The sequence below is a fragment of the Xenopus laevis genome, chromosome 4L (assembly GCF_017654675.1).
Source record: "Xenopus laevis strain J_2021 chromosome 4L, Xenopus_laevis_v10.1, whole genome shotgun sequence".
In the NCBI taxonomy this organism is placed as follows: domain Eukaryota; kingdom Metazoa; phylum Chordata; class Amphibia; order Anura; family Pipidae; genus Xenopus; species Xenopus laevis.
The window spans coordinates 24330567-24347282 of record NC_054377.1 but is presented as its reverse complement, the minus strand read 5'-3'; the positions used below and the strand labels follow the sequence as shown (position 1 = coordinate 24347282).

At 41.4% G+C, this 16716-nt stretch overlaps 2 protein-coding genes across 2 annotated transcripts in view; one reads left to right on the top strand and one right to left on the bottom strand.

Moving 5' to 3' along the window:
- The first annotated feature begins 532 nt into the window (after positions 1 to 532).
- On the top strand, positions 533 to 3741 carry LOC121402967 (SAC3 domain-containing protein 1-like). Its single transcript, XM_041589987.1, has 2 exons — positions 533 to 1097; positions 2794 to 3741. The coding sequence occupies exon 2, from the start codon at positions 3145 to 3147 to the stop codon at positions 3616 to 3618; it is 474 nt and encodes a 157-aa protein (XP_041445921.1). The 5' UTR covers positions 533 to 1097; positions 2794 to 3144; the 3' UTR covers positions 3619 to 3741.
- A 1191-nt stretch (positions 3742 to 4932) lies between these two features.
- naaladl1.L (N-acetylated alpha-linked acidic dipeptidase-like 1 L homeolog) overlaps positions 4933 to 16716 on the bottom strand; it is a 39935-nt gene continuing 28151 nt past the window's right edge. Inside the window, exons 17-19 of the mRNA XM_018257565.2 lie at positions 9557 to 9644; positions 7265 to 7357; positions 4933 to 5318 (exon numbers count right to left, since the gene is read on the bottom strand). Coding sequence (XP_018113054.1) covers positions 5135 to 5318; positions 7265 to 7357; positions 9557 to 9644 — 365 coding nt within the window. The 3' untranslated portion in view covers positions 4933 to 5134. The remainder of the gene's footprint in view (positions 5319 to 7264; positions 7358 to 9556; positions 9645 to 16716) is intronic.

The window sequence follows — 16716 nt, the reverse complement described above, 5'->3', positions numbered from 1 at the left end:
TTTGATTCAGAGAGGTCGGAGGTTAACAACCCAAAAGCTCGAATCGAGTTTTACTCTGAAAAAAACTCGAATGTCACGAAGGCGCTTAATATTTACAAATGGTTTAACAGACCTCTGCCATTGCCTTCTGCATGACCTCAACAGGTTATAGGTAGCGAACTATCAAATTAGAGCTACAAGTATGGGAACTATCATCCAGAATGCTCGGATAATCGATAATAGATCTTTCTGTAATTTGGATCTTCATACCTAGAAATTTGGATTTGGATTCTACTAGAAAATCATGTAAACATTTAATAAACCCAATAGGCTGGTTGTGTTTCCAATAAGGATTAATTATATCTTAGTTGGGATGAAGTACAAGCTCCTGTTTTATTATTACAGAGAAGAAGTAAATCACTTTTAAAAATTTGGATAAAATGGAGTCTATGGGAGACAGCCTTTCCGTAGTTCGAATAATGGGTTTCCAGATAACGGATCCCATACCTGTATTTCCAGGGTCGGGGTAAAATAAATCTCGAATTTAAGTTTGTTTGTTTTTTCAACTCGAAAATCTGAATTTTGACCAAAAAAAAAAACAACTCGAATATTCAAAGTACTATTCAAACCTTATATATGCCAACTAGTGTTTTGTTCCCCCTTCCATGGAGCAAGAAACACTAGTCTGAAAATATACTAGAAGTCTACACGTGTGCCATTACCCCAAGGGTAAAGAGATATTGGGCACTTTGTCGCCCCCAAAATATATCTTCCCTTCCAGGATCCATTTTTATCCACGCTTGTAAAATACTTTATATAAAGGGATCCCAGGCGCTCACACAAAAAATGGCAAATTGACATGTTTCTACCTACAATTCAGCATTTCCCCCCCATAATTCCAGATGATTGCAGCTGCAAGGGGGACGTACACCTGAAGCAATTGCCGCTTCCCCTGAATAAAAGGTGCATTGTGTACAATTTGCAAGAGGAGCTGCGACAGAAGTGGCACCAAGAACAACCATGTGGAAATGCAATGAGTAGCTTTGGACTCAAGTATCCAACAAATGGAGTATTTTCAAGAATAACGGACGACTTTACGGCAACAGTGGTTGCGCTAGGTAAACGAGCCTTTGTGCGCTAAGGATTTGCAATCGACTAAACACAATACATTTAGTTCATTAGTTCAAAATTGTACACTTTTATTCCACTGAATTCTTGTGCAGAAATAAAACAATGCAGCAGATTTTTTTTCATCAGCAAAAAATTTCAAATCCAGATTTAATATGATTTACTTTTTTAATAATTAAAGCTAAAAGAGAAGGCAAACAGAGGTTGTTATTAATGTACACTTTTGCAGTAAGGTTATGCTTGGTCCTTTGTAAATGAAAGTCTTCGTAGACATTACACAAGGTTCAGCAATTGGTGCCTAAAGGAGATCTAAAGCGTAACTAAAGAAGTAGCTAGAAATGTTGTACATTATGTTTTGGGCTTCTGTACCAGCCCCAGGCAACCACAGCCCTTTAGCAGTAAAGATCTGTGTCTCCAAAGATGCCCCAGTAGCTCCCCATCTTTTCTGCTGATTCACTGCACATGCTCTGTGCTACTGTCACTTACTGAGCTTAGGGACTGGTACACAATATATGGTACTATATATATATATATATATATATATATATATATATATATATATATATATATATGATTAGCAATTTATTCAGATTCCAATTACATGACAGTGACGTCACCTCAGAAGTCAGTGCGTTCTGCATCAGAATTCAATAATCAGCCCTGTAGCATCAGCTTATATTACAGACAAACGTCTGATGGATAATTAGTGACGACCCCTAAGCTTAGCTTCTCAACAGCTGCTCAGAGCCCACTGACTCTTTCCAAGATGGTGACCCCCTGTGACAAGTTTGAAGTCCTGGATCATTGCTGCTATTGACAAGCTGAAACTTTTGGCTGGTGCAATAAGTTCAGTATTTAAAATATGGCATTTTTAGGGTTGAGTTCTCCTTTAAGGAGATACAGTATATTATTTTTTAACTGGTGGTCCCACTTTTCTCTCTTCGTTTTTTACATTTAAGCCGTACAGGGAGGACTATACAAATACACAGTGGAAGTTGATCTCAATGTACTCCAATTTCCACCAAGTCAGGGAATATCAGATTTATTGCACATTTTCAAGATATTTTGATATGATTGGCAGCTAAGACTTAAATATGTTTATAACAGGTATGAATGCTTTTATAGAAAAAAATATTTAGGTGTCATGTTTAGCCTGAACAGGACTTTTATAACACAGCTTTTTATGTATGGGTGACAGGTCCCTTTTTAATATTTACATTTTTTTCTAATAGACTTAGAGGGTGGCTTGGAAGAAACAGGGTGTTTCTGTGGGCATGGCTTGGGTATAACAGGGGTGTTCTCTTGTAAACTGAAATCTAGAGAGTTCTGGGAGAAGCAGTCCCACAATGCAAAGATGGTTTCTTGGGTGCTCTCTCCAGTTTATATTAGGATGATTATGATAAAGGAGACATTATATTATAGTCCAATCAGAATGCAAACATGAAGACCCACCAACAGAAATGGCGACCACATTTTCTGGCTCCTTCTTATGTTTCTTTCCTATTAATTACATTGGTAGCAACAATACCAATGTATAAGGTATAAATCTGGTCATGTGTCCACCCTACTAAAAATGCAGCTATGTCAACAATAAATGAGAATGAACAGTAACCTATGACGCATTAGATATACCTTTAGTTTTGATCCATACTTATTAATTTATCCATATTTTTTTTTCCTTTGTAGGCACTACATGTGATCTGTATTGCTACATATGAATCACTCTTTTCCCCGTACTGGCTTATGCCCAGATGTGTCCTAGAAAACAGAGGCTAGAGAGGGAGAGACAATGGTGGCTGTCTTTTGAGACAATGGATGGGCAAAGGGCAAGAAGGGGACACAGAGGACAAGAAAGCATGTGTGCTCATCCTGCTAGGACTGTTAAAGGGATACTGTCATTGGAAAACAAGTTTTTTTTTAAAACACACCAGTTAATAGTGCTGCTCCAGCAGAATTCTGCACTGAAATCCATTTTTCAAAAGAGCAAACAGATTTTTTTATTTTCAATTTTGAAATCTGAGTTTCCCATGTTTTCCCATGACAGTATCCCTTTATGGAAATAATCGACCTGCTGCAGGAAAGGAACTGTCTTCTCCATGTGATCTCCGGCCTCCAGCTGTCTTGCTGAAAACCGTCCGATACTTGCTGATGAAGGTGTGGGATTCTGTCAGTGAGATGGATTTGGGTAAATACTCCTTTGTGTTTGACCGGCTACGAGCTGTCAAGAAGGATATGACTGTGCAGAGGGTCTCGGGACTATCAGGAGCTGTTGTGTTGGAGGAGAGCCTGGGGTTCTTGCTCTGTGCCCCATATCTTGTAAGACATTTGAAAAGCAATGATGAAGTGCTACATGCAACCCAAGAGTGGGGAAGCTTTGCTGAACTAATGGAATGCTACAGAGAGGATGTAAGGAATCGCAGAAAAGCTACATTTCAGCCTTTCTTTATACTGTATGATCTTGATAAGGTGCTGTCCCTCTTCACTTTGCCACCTGTATTCCCCACCATTTAGGATTACAAGACATTGAGTACCATCTCATACGTTTTAGTACATATGATGCAGACCTCATCACATCTTTCTTACATGCAATTAATAATTGATAATAAATACTACCTGCAATTGGTGCTAAATTCACCCCTGCTTACGCTAATTTGGGCGTTTCATACGGGCGTTTTCCTTCTGAATAATCCAGTGATAGTAAATTGAAGCTATGCAACGTCTCTAACCATGTATGTGTCCAACTTGCACTAATATTGACCTGTTTATCACCCAGTAGGATAGATTGCATATTGCTGCTATTTTATATGGTGCTGTTATTAATTCAACTTAAATTAGGGAAAAGGGCAATTGTCAAAAGACTGACGACAGAGAATGTAGCAGCAACGAGGCAGCATTGCAGGTGTGTACTTGTAAGTAATTACCGTTTCTTATAATTGCTCTTGCAGAGGTTTTTTTTTTGTTTGTTTCCTGTGCAACAGAAAATCTCTTCCCGGCAAATTAGTACTGAAGTTATAAACCCATTCTAATTGACTAAGACTAATGAACACAAATGCCTGACCGGTGGAAAGTTGAACCAGTGTTAATAAATGAAGTTCACTGAGACACATACACGCCCCCTACTGCCCCTTCCCTGCCCCATACACCAGGGTAGAATGGCAGGAGTTGCAACCAGCATTGTAGCCTTGCCTTAGAGCAGAGTTGGAGTGTATGCCCTGATGCTGCTCTTTGCACAGAGTGTTGGATTTTTATTCAGCGCTGGGTGCAAAGAGCAGCAAGCCCTGCTAATGAGGTCTTTCAACCATTAGTACTCTTTCACTTGCATCCCCCCATTCATAAATGATCCCCCATTTTTTAGGTGCATACAAGAAACCTGCAAGGACCAAACATGCAGTATAAGAAATAACAAGAAACCATAGATATTTCATGATTAAAACAATAAGTATGTTTAGCAGAAGCTCTATTCATTGAACTCATGTTGATCAAGGGGTTATACTTCCCCTATAAGTTGTTCTACTCTAATGAGCTGATCAACCACTTCAAACCAGTGCTTTTTTTCACAGGTCACGTGGGCAGTGTGTCTCCCAAAAAGTGCATAAGGTAAGTGGCACACGGGCTGATTTGTCACCCACACTACCATGTGCACTATTGCATGAAAAGCAACAGAACTGATTTAAACTATTTGATGATCTCACTATATCTTAATATTTTGAGAGTAGCCACCTTAACGACTGTGTGAGTGATGTGTTTTATTAGAGGTAGCAATTCCCATTTGGTACTCCGCTGCCACTGAACAACAGTCGGAAAGATACCTGCAATGCACCAGTATTCCTGAAGCATACATATTTTAATAATGGTTATCAAACGGAATGTATCACTGTATCTGGTCGTGACACGTTGGCTGATATGATGCTCAGCACTCGCACAAACAATACACAATAAGTGCTTCATTGCCGTCATTTACAAAAGGATATTTATAGAGCCATAAGGTACTTAAAATATATATACATGATTTTGCAGACGGCTTCATTTAAATGGAGGCAGCTGTCTCAAGGGTTGATGCGGCATTTGTCACTGCGTAGATAACAATGGTCAGGTGTTTGCGCACAAGATCCCAGTCGTCTTCCAGGTTGGATGCAGATGCCCTGGCGTAGGCATCTGCAAGGCCAGGGAATGTGACCACACTGGAACTTCGAGAGGCCCATAACACATGACTGTCATAGAAAGAGAGAGAGAAACGAGAATATCTCATTAAAATTACGATTTGTATAACAGGTATGGGAGCTGTTATCCAGAATGCTCGGGGCCTGGGGTTTTCCAGATAATGGATCTTCATACTAGAAAATAATGTAAACATGAAAAAACACAATAGGCTGGTTTTGCTTCCAATAAGGATTAATTATAGTTTGGATCAAGTATAAGGTACTGCTGCCATGAAGCTAGTTGAGAAACTCGCCGCAGGAACAGAAGCCCTTAAGTTACGAGGGGCGGCAAAAAAGCTGCTCCTGGTAACTGTAGGAGCCGAGATGTTTAAATTGGAATTTCGACTCTCTGCACTAGCGATGCGGCCGCACACGCTCCGGCGCTGGAAATGGTATGCACCAGGTGCGAGGGGGGCGACTTCTGAAAGGCCTCCACAGGTTGGCAAGAAGCCCTGAAACACCCCTGAAGTACTGTTTTATTATTACAGAGAAAAAGGAGATTATATTTAAAAATTCGGGTTATTTGGATAAAATGGAGCCTATGGGAGATGGCCTTTCTGTAATATGGAGCTTTGTGAATAAGAGGTTTCTGGATAATGGATCCCATACCTGTATCTATACATTTTACTATAAATGAACCTGCTTTATTGGGTGTTTAAAGGGCAATTTGCCTCTCTCCAGCATTTAAATATTATCTGGTTGCTGGGCACTCTGACTGGAGCAAAGAGAAAGAGGAAGAATTTTGTATCAGTTCAGTCCCTTTCCTATTCCAGTTTTTCATTCAAAAAAACTGGCACCGCAGCTGCTGCATAATTTGTTCTCTAGGATATATAAAAACAAGGATGCAGCACACAGCAGGAATGCATCGGGTGCCAATTTGTTTGGTACCCCAGTGGCATGGGAATTACAATTATTAGGAACAACAATGGGATCCGTTTAGGGTTGCCACCTTTTGGCTCGGTTGAATTAGGGCAGGGGGCAAGGCTGTGATGCTGTAGGGGTGGGTTGTGACATCAGGGGCGCAGCTAAGATGTGGCAATCAGCAATTCGCTGATCGCTGTGTCAATCATAGGGAATCCTGCCTGGTTTGGGAAACAAGGAGGCAGTTTTGACCCAGGCAGCCCTTCAAAAAACTGGACTGTCTGGGTCAAAACTGGACAGGTGGCAACCCTAGATCCATTAGCTAGAAGCCAATTATCTAGAAAGCTCTGAATTATGGAAAGGCTGTCTCCCATAGACTTATACAAATAATGCATATTTTTACAAATTATTTTCTTTTTCTCTGTACTAATAAAACAGTCCCTTACACTTGATCTATTGGGTTTATTTAACGTTTACATGATTTTCTAGTAGACTTAAGGTATGAAGATCCAAATCACAGAAATACCTGTTATCTGGAAAACCCCAGGTCCCAAGCATTCTGGATAACAATTCCCATAGCTGCACTTGTTTTTTGTCTGATTGGTGTCTAGATTCATCTTAGCATTAAAATGCAACTGGGTTCCCATATATAGAATTTTCCATAGAGCACTGTTGCGGGCCAATAACATGACATACTTCTTATTCATGGGCTGGATTATTTAATTTTATGCCTAGAAGTCCCTGGAGCTCATAGAGCAAATTTTGGCCTGCAAGATGGACAGCCCTGTCTTAGACCATTGCTGTCCATATATTCCATTTGCCTACTGATGGGGAAAGAAGTGTATTAAAATGATCAATGCCATGAAACATTATGTGGAGCCATTTGACTGTACTGGGGGCCCAACTATTCCTTTAGAGGTTACTTCTGGCTTGTGGGGCCTCAGCTGCACAGAGTATTCTTATAGTGCACCACTTAGATATTCTTTCCAGCGCACATTATCAGTAATTCTTGTTCTTTGAACTGGATTTGGAAGTACAGGGATGAACCCTGATGACATAGTATTCAGACATTAGTAGTCTGGAGTCTGTGGTTTTACCTGTAATATCGTTTTTCTGGAAAGGCATAGTGATTAATGAAGGCACGTTCTAGGAGCATTATTTGGTCATTGATCATTCGCACGCTTAGTGGCCTATGGAGAGAAAAGACAGCGTAAGTCAGACATTTTTAATATCATACTTGTTTTCTCTATGTTTTGGTATATTTAATCTTACTATACATTTCAACTTAACCTAGAACGATTCTACATTGTGCCAACAACGTAAATTAAGCAAAGGGAAAAAAAATATATGTAGACAAAAAAAAAAAAAAATCAAACCTATTTATGAAAAAGAATTCTAAAAGGGGTAGTTTTCCTATGAGTTAACTTTTAGTAAGTTATAGAATGGCTTATTGGTCTTTATTTTTTATTTCTTTGTTTGCCTATTTGCAGCTTTCAAATGAGGGTCACTGATCCCTAGCAACCAGAAACAATATAAAATAATTTTATTGCTATTGTTACTTTTTATTACTTATCTATCTGCTCAGGTCCTCAAAAAAATTCATATTCCTGTCTCTCGATTTAACCGCTGCCCGGGTAAATTGGACTCTGCAAATAGCTGCTAATATTCCAAACTGTACAAAAAGCTAAATCATTAAAAAAAACGCAAAGAATAACAAAAAAATAAAAAATAAAAGTAGACCAATTACAGATTTTCTCAAAATATCCACATTTACTAAAAGTAATTGAAGGTAAACTACTCGTTTAAGCATCTACTGCTGTTTAGTGGATTTTTATAACAGTGATATTTCCCTTTTAAAGGGATTGTTCACCTTTTAACTTTAGTATGATGTAGAGAGTGATATTCTGAGACAGTTTGCAGTTGTTTTTTTAATTTTTTGGGGTCTTTGAGTTATTTAGCTTTTTATTCAGCAGCTCTCCAGTTTGCAATTTCAGCAATCTGGTTGCTAGGATCCAAATTATTCTAGTAACCATGCATTGATTTGAATAAGAGGCTGGAATATGAATAGGAGAGGGGCTGAATACAAAGATGGGTAATAAAATATAGCCATAAATTTGTAGCCTTACAGAACAGTTGTTTTAGGTAGGGTCAGTGACCCCCATTTGAAAGCTGGAAAGAGTCGGAAGAAGAAGGCAAATAATCCAAAACTATAGAAAAATCAATTGAAAAGTTGCTTAGACTTACTTCCTTGTTTTGTGACAAAAAGTCACGTGATTTCCTTCCCTTAAAAGGGCCAAATCCTGGCCGAATCCCGAACCGAATCCTGGATTCGGTGCATCCCTAGTTTTTACTTTCTTTAATGAAAAAGAAACCTATCTCCAATATACTTTAATTAAAAAATGTGTACCGTTTTTATAAGAAACCTGACTGTATGCAGTGAAATTCTCCCTTCATTTACTGCTGTGGATAGGAATTGTCAGACGGTCCCTAACTGCTGAGCAGGGAAACAATCATACTTTTGAACAGCAGGGGGAGCCCCGCCTTACTTCCCAGCCTTTCAGAACTGCAGCAGCTTTGTTTGTTTCCCTGTTTTGATAATTTATGACGATCCCTAAGAAGCCCAGACCACACTGAGCATGTGCACAGTCTTGGTCTTGAAAAGATGTTTAACAAAGTTACAAGATGACAGCCCCCTGTGGCCAACTTTGAAAGCATAAATTATTTGTTTGATTAGGCTTGTGGTGCAGTAAGTTCATGTTTATGTTTAGTATACAAAATACAGCATTTCTTTTTCTATTTTAGACTTTCCTTGTCCTTTAACCATTCTATAACATACTAACAGTTAACCTAAATGTGAACCATCCCTTTAATATCAAACAGACCCCCATTCAACATTTTTTTGTGCATACACAGAGCAATGTCAGGCCAAATTGGTTGAAATTTACCCAATCAAACAACTATACAGGCCTGTGGGTGGCAACCTGAAGCACGCCACTGTAATGCCAAGTGATGAAGAATTGCATTTAGGATGATTTGGCAAATAAGAAGGCAAATACTTAAAAAATAAAATAAACAAGAAAGACCAATTGAAAAGTTGCTTAGACTTCTATAACATACTAAAAATCAACTTAAAATATAGTGTCCCTTGTTTGACGAAAATGTATTAAAATAATTAAACGCCTTAACATAATTGATGCAAATGAATATGAGGCAATAGTAGGGTTGCCACCAGACTGGAATTTTACTGGCCTGGCCAGTAAAAACAATGCTTAATGTAATTAATTGAGAAGAAAAATAAAAATATAGGAAGGCTGGCATTTTTTTCTAGAAAAAGGGGACAAATAAAAATGTTTCTGAGAACTTACCAAGAAGCTATAAGTGTCACTTACCTTTCATTGTCAGCTTTCAGTTCATCGATTGTCTTTTTTAGAGCCTCAGAAGCCTTTTTGAATTGTTCTACAGCTGCCTTCAAAGGAGCTAAACACCAAGAAAAGGAGTATTTATATCTCTTTCAGAATACTGCAATGCCATTACCAACGTAATCCTATTTATATAAATGTTACTTGATGTTCTCTGTATTAATAAGACAGCAACTTGTACTTGATGGTTGGTAACTAAGCATAAAGCCATGTTGGTGGTAAAACCATCATATACCTATATTCTTTATTTAAATGTTTTAACAGCACCTGTATGGGATCCTTTATTGGGAAACCCTTTATTTAGAAAGCTCAGAATTACAGTAATGCTTTTCTCAACAAATTGCTTCTCATTTCTGACTGATTTGGGTTTTCCCAGTAATAATAATACAATAGGGGTAATTTATGAATTCAGCTGCAAGTGTGATCACTCTAAATAGGATGCCATTCATTAAATGTACATACACACAGACGCTGCTTGCCCTACCATATAATTGTGACTCATGAATCATGTTCCCTATTGATGCTAGGGAACCCCAGACTTACCGCCTCCCTAAATGTGGCAGGAATTTCAGGGTTCCCTCAATAGGGGCAACAGGCTTGTGCAACCAGATTCACACCCTGATGCAGTTTTAACACATCTCACTCTGGAAATTACACAGCCCCACTTTGACAATTTCGACCACACATAAGGTACAACTGCGGCAGGTGCAAATTGTACCCACAATGACCCTGAAATTTTGGGGAAACCTGCTTTGGGAAAACTCAAATTTTTCGAGATTTATTATACCCCAAGGATGGGAAAAGTCAGAAATCTGAAAATCCTCCATCTCAGACCTGCCGAGGTTGAATATCCTATTTGGAAGTTTCTGTGCTGGAATTAGCCCAAAATAGTAGGATTTTCAGGCTAATTCCAGCACAGACCACAGAAACTTCCAGATTTATCAGACAAAATTCCGAAAAATTTTCAGGAAAAAGTCCGAAAAATTGTGCGATTTGAAAAAAATCAAAAAAAAAATCATGCGATTTGGATTTTCGTTCCATTTTCCAATTATATCTTACTTTTTAAATAATAAATAAGGTCAAATCGTGGATTCTAGTTTGCTCGAACTTTAAAATAAAATTATCAGAAAAATTAGTTTTTTGATAAATACTTTAGAGTTCATGTGAGTTTTTGTTTTTTTTACTGTAATAAACTCAAATGTACTCACAACTCGAATGGTAGCTTCATTATGAAAAAAACTTGAACGTCTAAAATTCGAACGAATGTTAACAACGCGAAAACTCGAATCAGATTCGAATGCAATTCGAATCGAGTTTTCCTTGAAAAAAACTTGAATGTCAGGAAGGCTATTGTAAGGATCCGCTTCCGCGTTCCTTCCAGCGCAGGCGCAGGCGCGCTCATCGGGGAACCGATGCGCGTCGGCGCGCGGCGTTGGACGCCGGCGACGGTCGCCGACGCAAGGGCGTCAGCGACGGACGCCAATGACGGACGCACTGACGTCAGCTGTGCGACGCCAGCGTGAGGACGCCAGTTTGGCGCCAAATAGCTCTATTTAATCCTAACCTGTACTGTGACTCTTTGCCTGGTTATTAGGTTATTTGACTGAAACCCTAGCATTGTATTCTACTGATCTTCTGTGTTTGACCTCAGCTTGTTCCCGGATTGTCTTATTGCCGCCTGCCCTGATCTTCTTGCCTGACTACGTTTACGATTCTTCGCTGCCTGCCCCGACTTCGGCCTGCCTGACTTCGCTTCTGCGTGAACCCTCTGTACTTCTCTTTGGTTAGTCTCATTGGCTACACTTCACTTCTCCCTGTTCCACTCCAGGTGGGTTAGTGTTGTGCGAGGCGCTTATGGGTTCGTGTTCTACAAGTTCCTGCTCCTTCTTCGTTGGATCAGACGGTAAGCCTGACAGTATAACCAGGCCATGGATCCAACCGAAGGGGCTTCTCCATTTGCTGTCCTGAAGCAACAGCTGTCGTCTTTGACCCAAGCCGTTCGGGAGCTGCAGAGCGGTTACGCTCAGCTACAGGAGCACATCAGAGCACATCCCCCGGCTGTAAACCCTTCCTCTGCTGCAGCATCCTCTTCCTCTGCTCCAGCTGAAGTACAAGTAATCACTTCTGAGATTTCGGAGCCGAAAGTCGCCTTCCCCGAAAAGTTTGCTGGGGACCGGAAGTTATTTCGCAACTTTAGAAGTAGCTGCAAGTTGCTATTTTCTCTTAAACCCCACACCTATCCGAATGAACAGACACGAGTGGGGGTTGTCATCTCCTTCCTGACTGGCGAGCCCCAGACTTGGGCCTTCCGTCTTTTGGATCGGCAAAGTCCTGTTTTGGCCACAGTGGACTCTTTCTTTGATGCCATGGCAGTGGTCTATGATGACCCACACAGAACCTCCACTGCCGAAGCCGCCCTGCATGCCTTGAGGCAAGGTACCCGTCCTATCGAGGACTACACTCTGGAGTGTCGCCATTGGGCAGAGGATACGGAATGGAACCCTGCAGCTCTGAAGAACCGCTATCGTCTGGGTCTTTCTGCTGATTTGAAAAATGAGTTGGCCCGTACAGGCATTCCTGACACCTTGGAGGAGCTTATCCATATATCCATTCAGTTGGATCAAAGACTGAGAGAATGTAGGGAGGAGGAAAAGGCTGAAAAAGCTGGTCTTGTGTCTCCTACTTGGCTCTTACCTTCTGCTCCACCTCCTATCCGTATGCCTCCTATGATGACATCTACGGTTCCTACAGTCACTATCAGTACTGCCCCAGAGCCGATGCAGATTGGAGCCATTAAGTCCGCATTAACCCCTGAAGAGCGCCTCAGACGCCGCAGGCTTAATCTTTGCCTGTACTGTGGTCAAGCGGGTCATCTTCTTCGGAATTGTCCGACCCATCCCTCGGGTAAGGAGGCTTGTGAAAGAGACTTTAACGGTTGCAACTTTTCTGTGTCCTTACTGACAATTTCTCTATCCTTGCAGTGGGGAGACAAGGTGGTGGAACTTCAAGCAATACTTGATTCCGGGGCAAGTGGGTGCTTCTTGGACCATGAAGTTGCTCTTCAGTTCCAAATCCCTCTCCAATCCAAGAAGAACCCTATAGCACTTCGTGTGGCGGATGGTTCTCTAATTACCTCGGGTCCTGTGGTTCAAGAGACTGCTGCACTTTTTGTTGTGATTAATAAAATTCATGCTGAAGTAATGAATTTTGATGTGGTTACGTCTCCATTATTCCCTATCATTTTGGGGTTACCCTGGCTACAGAGACATAACCCTTCTATCAATTGGGCCACTGGTGGTGTAACATTTTCTTCAAAATTTTGCCTTTCTAAATGTACATTAGAGAATTCGTCTTCTTCAATTAAAGTATGTTCCCTTTCTCCTTCTTCTGAAATTCATGATCTACTTCCTCTGGCGTATTGGGAATTCGCTGATGTCTTCAACAAGAGAGGGGCCGATAGGCTACCTCCCCATCGTATTTATGATTGTCCCATTAATCTTCTTCCGGGAGCTCAAATCCCCTTCGGACGTATTTATCCTTTAACTGAGCCTGAACTCTTGGAATTGCGGCACTTATTTGGATGAAAATCTAGCCAAGGGATTTATCCGACAATCTTCTTCTCCTGCCGGAGCTGGGATCTTCTTCGTTGAAAAGAAAGATCATTCTTTGAGACCTTGTATCGATTATAGAGACTTAAATAAGATCACGGTCAAGAATCGTTACCCTCTTCCTCTCATTCCGGAGCTGTTCCAACGATTTAAGGAGGCCAAGATTTTCTCTAAGCTTGATCTTCGAGGAGCATACAACTTAGTTAGAATTCGGGAAGGGGATGAATGGAAGACGGCGTTCCGTACCCGTTATGGTCACTTTGAATATGTTGTCATGCCGTTTGGACTTTGTAATGCCCCCGCAACGTTTCAGCATTTCGTCAACGATGTTTTTTGAGACTTTCTTGATATTTTCATCATCATTTATCTGGACGATATTCTAATTTTTTCTAGTTCTTTGGAAGAGCATAGAATGCATGTGAAGAAAGTTCTTGCCCGCCTCCGTACTCACCAGCTCTATGCCAAGGTCGAGAAGTGCGTTTTTGAACAGACATCTGTGGACTTTTTGGGGTTCTTTATCTCTCCTTTAGGAATTCAAATGGATTCCAAGAAGATCTCTGCAATTATTGATTGGCCTATTCCCTCTTCTAAGAAAGCTGTTCAACGCTTCATTGGATTCGCAAATTTCTATAGAAAATTCATAAAGAATTTTTCTCGAATTATTTTACCAATAACTGAACTCACACGTTGTAATCAAAAATTCTCTTGGTCACCACAGGCTCAGATGGCTTTTGAGAGATTGAAAAAACTCTTCACGTCGGCTCCAATTCTTAGTCATCCAGACTTGGCTCTTCCATTTACGTTAGAGGTCGACGCTTCGGAAAATGCTGTGGGCGCTGTTTTATCACAGAGGTCTGTGATTCAAGAAGAACTCCATCCAGTCGCTTTTTTTTCACGTAAATTGGCCAAGTGCGAATGTAACTATGACGTGGCGGATCGTGAATTACTCGCTATTAAATTGGCATTAGAAGAGTGGAGGTATCTACTCGAAGGGTCCAAACACCCAATTCTCATTTTCACTGATCATAGGAATTTGGAGTACCTGCGTTCCGCCAAGAGATTAAGACCTAGACAAGCAAGGTGGGCTCTTTTCTTCATGCGATTTAATTTTCACCTTACTTACCGGCCTGGGTCAAAGAATGTCAAGGCGGATGCTCTATCCCGCATGTTCTCCTCTGAGGACGAGATTCTCTCTTCTCCTGAGACAATTCTAAACTCAAATAACTTTCTTTTGTTACAATCTGTTCTTGTAGATCAAATTAAGGATGCGTCTAAAACTGTTTGTGAACCTTCTCTAGTGCCCAAAGAAGGGTTTCTTCTTCATGAAGGGAAAATCTTTGTTCCTGAACAGATGCGTTTGGAGGTTCTCAAGAACATTCATGATTCTAAGCTGGCGGGTCATCCAGGTATAAAGAAAACTATTATTTCTGCTAAAAGACTGTTTTGGTGGCCTGGGATGACTAAAGACTGTTCGAAATTTGTCTCTTCGTGTGAAGTCTGTACCAGATCCAAGGATTCTCATGTTCGACCTATTGGCCTCCTCCAACCCCTTCCAGTTCCTTCTCGTCCTTGGGGTTCAGTGTCAATGGACTTTATTTCTGACTTACCACTCTCCTGTGATTGCTCCGCTATTGTTGTTTTCATTGACCGCCTGACCAAGATGGCTCATTTTAAATCTTTGCCTGGACTTCCTTCTGCCTCTGAGACGGCTGATTGTTTCATCAAGGAAGTAGTAAGACTTCATGGCCTTCCCGATGAGGTAGTATCCGATCGTGGTCCACAGTTTACGTCTCAGTTCTGGAAAGCTTTATGTGGTGCTCTTAAGATTTCTGTGTCGCTTTCATCGGCTTTTCATCCTCAATCCAATGGCCAGATGGAGCGAACTAATCAGACTCTTGAGCAGTATTTGAGATGTTACTCATCGTATCTCCAGGATGATTGGGTTAATCTCCTTCCTCTAGCGGAATTTGCCTATAATAATGCCCAACATTCTTCTATCAATCAGTCCCCCTTCTTTGCAAATTACGGTCTACATCCTGTAACCTTCCCTTCTTCCATTGTTTCTGATATTCTTGTTCCTGCAGTCAAGGATCGGTTAACCTTTTTGGCTGATAATTTTCTGAAGCTCCAGAAGAACATGAGGAGAGCGCAACAGAATTTCAAGATTTATGCAGACAAGAAACGAAGAAATGATCCAGAGTTTAAGGTGGGGGACCGCGTTTGGTTATCTACTGTTAATCTCAAGTTGTCCTGCCCCAGTAAGAAGTTGGGTCAACGTTTCCTGGGTCCTTTTTCTATTACTCGGCAGATTAATCCTGTGGCTTTCCAACTTAAGCTCCCGGCTACCTGGCGTATTCATCCAGTTTTTCATGCTGCTCTACTAAAACCAGCCTCCACATTTCATTTTCCTGGCCGTACAGCTTCTCCTCCACTTCCTGTTGTAGTGGACGGTCAAGAAGAGTTCGAGGTTGAGAAGATCCTGGATTCCCGTGTTAGGGGCAAGCATCTCCAATATTTGGTCAGTTGGAAAGGCTTTGGTCCGGAAGAGAATTCTTGGGAACCTGTTTCGAGCATCCATGCTGCTGAGCTGTTGAAGAATTTTCACAAGAGCTACCCTGATAAACCTTCTGCCAGTTGCGTCCTGAGGCCGCTCCTTGACGGGGGGCAATGTAAGGATCCGCTTCCGCGTTCCTTCCAGCGCAGGCGCAGGCGCGCTCATCGGGGAACCGATGCGCGTCGGCGCGCGGCGTTGGGCGCCGGCGACGGACGCCGGTGCGAAGGCGCCGGCGACGGTCGCCGACGCAAGGGCGTCAGCGACGGACGCCAATGACGGACGCACTGACGTCAGCTGTGCGACGCCAGCGTGAGGACGCCAGTTTGGCGCCAAATAGCTCTATTTAATCCTAACCTGTACTGTGACTCTTTGCCTGGTTATTAGGTTATTTGACTGAAACCCTAGCATTGTATTCTACTGATCTTCTGTGTTTGACCTCAGCTTGTTCCCGGATTGTCTTATTGCCGCCTGCCCTGATCTTCTTGCCTGACTACGTTTACGATTCTTCGCTGCCTGCCCCGACTTCGGCCTGCCTGACTTCGCTTCTGCCTGAACCCTCTGTACTTCGCTTTGGTTAGTCTCATTGGCTACACTTCACTTCTCCCTGTTCCACTCCAGGTGGGTTAGTGTTGTGCGAGGCGCTTGTGGGTTCGTGTTCTACAAGTTCCTGCTCCTTCTTCGTTGGATCAGACGGTAAGCCTGACAGCTATTAACATCTTCAAATGGGTCAACTAACCTCTGCCATTGACTTCTATATGAACTCGGCAGGTTTTAGGTGGTGACCTATCGAATATGAGTTATTTCCAGGGTAGGGGGATGATAAATCTCAGATTCGAATTCGTGTTTTGACTAAAATACCAACTCGAAAATTCAAATTGAAAATACCATTTGAACCTTAGTAAATCTGCCCTTATATGTTGTATTGATAATAACGAAGCTGCATTAATCCATGTCAATGGCAAACCCAT

Excerpts from the sequence above, each read along its gene's own strand:
- LOC121402967 (XM_041589987.1), top strand. The coding sequence starts at position 3,145 with ATGACAGTATCCCTTTATGGAAATAATCGACCTGCTGCAGGAAAGGAA.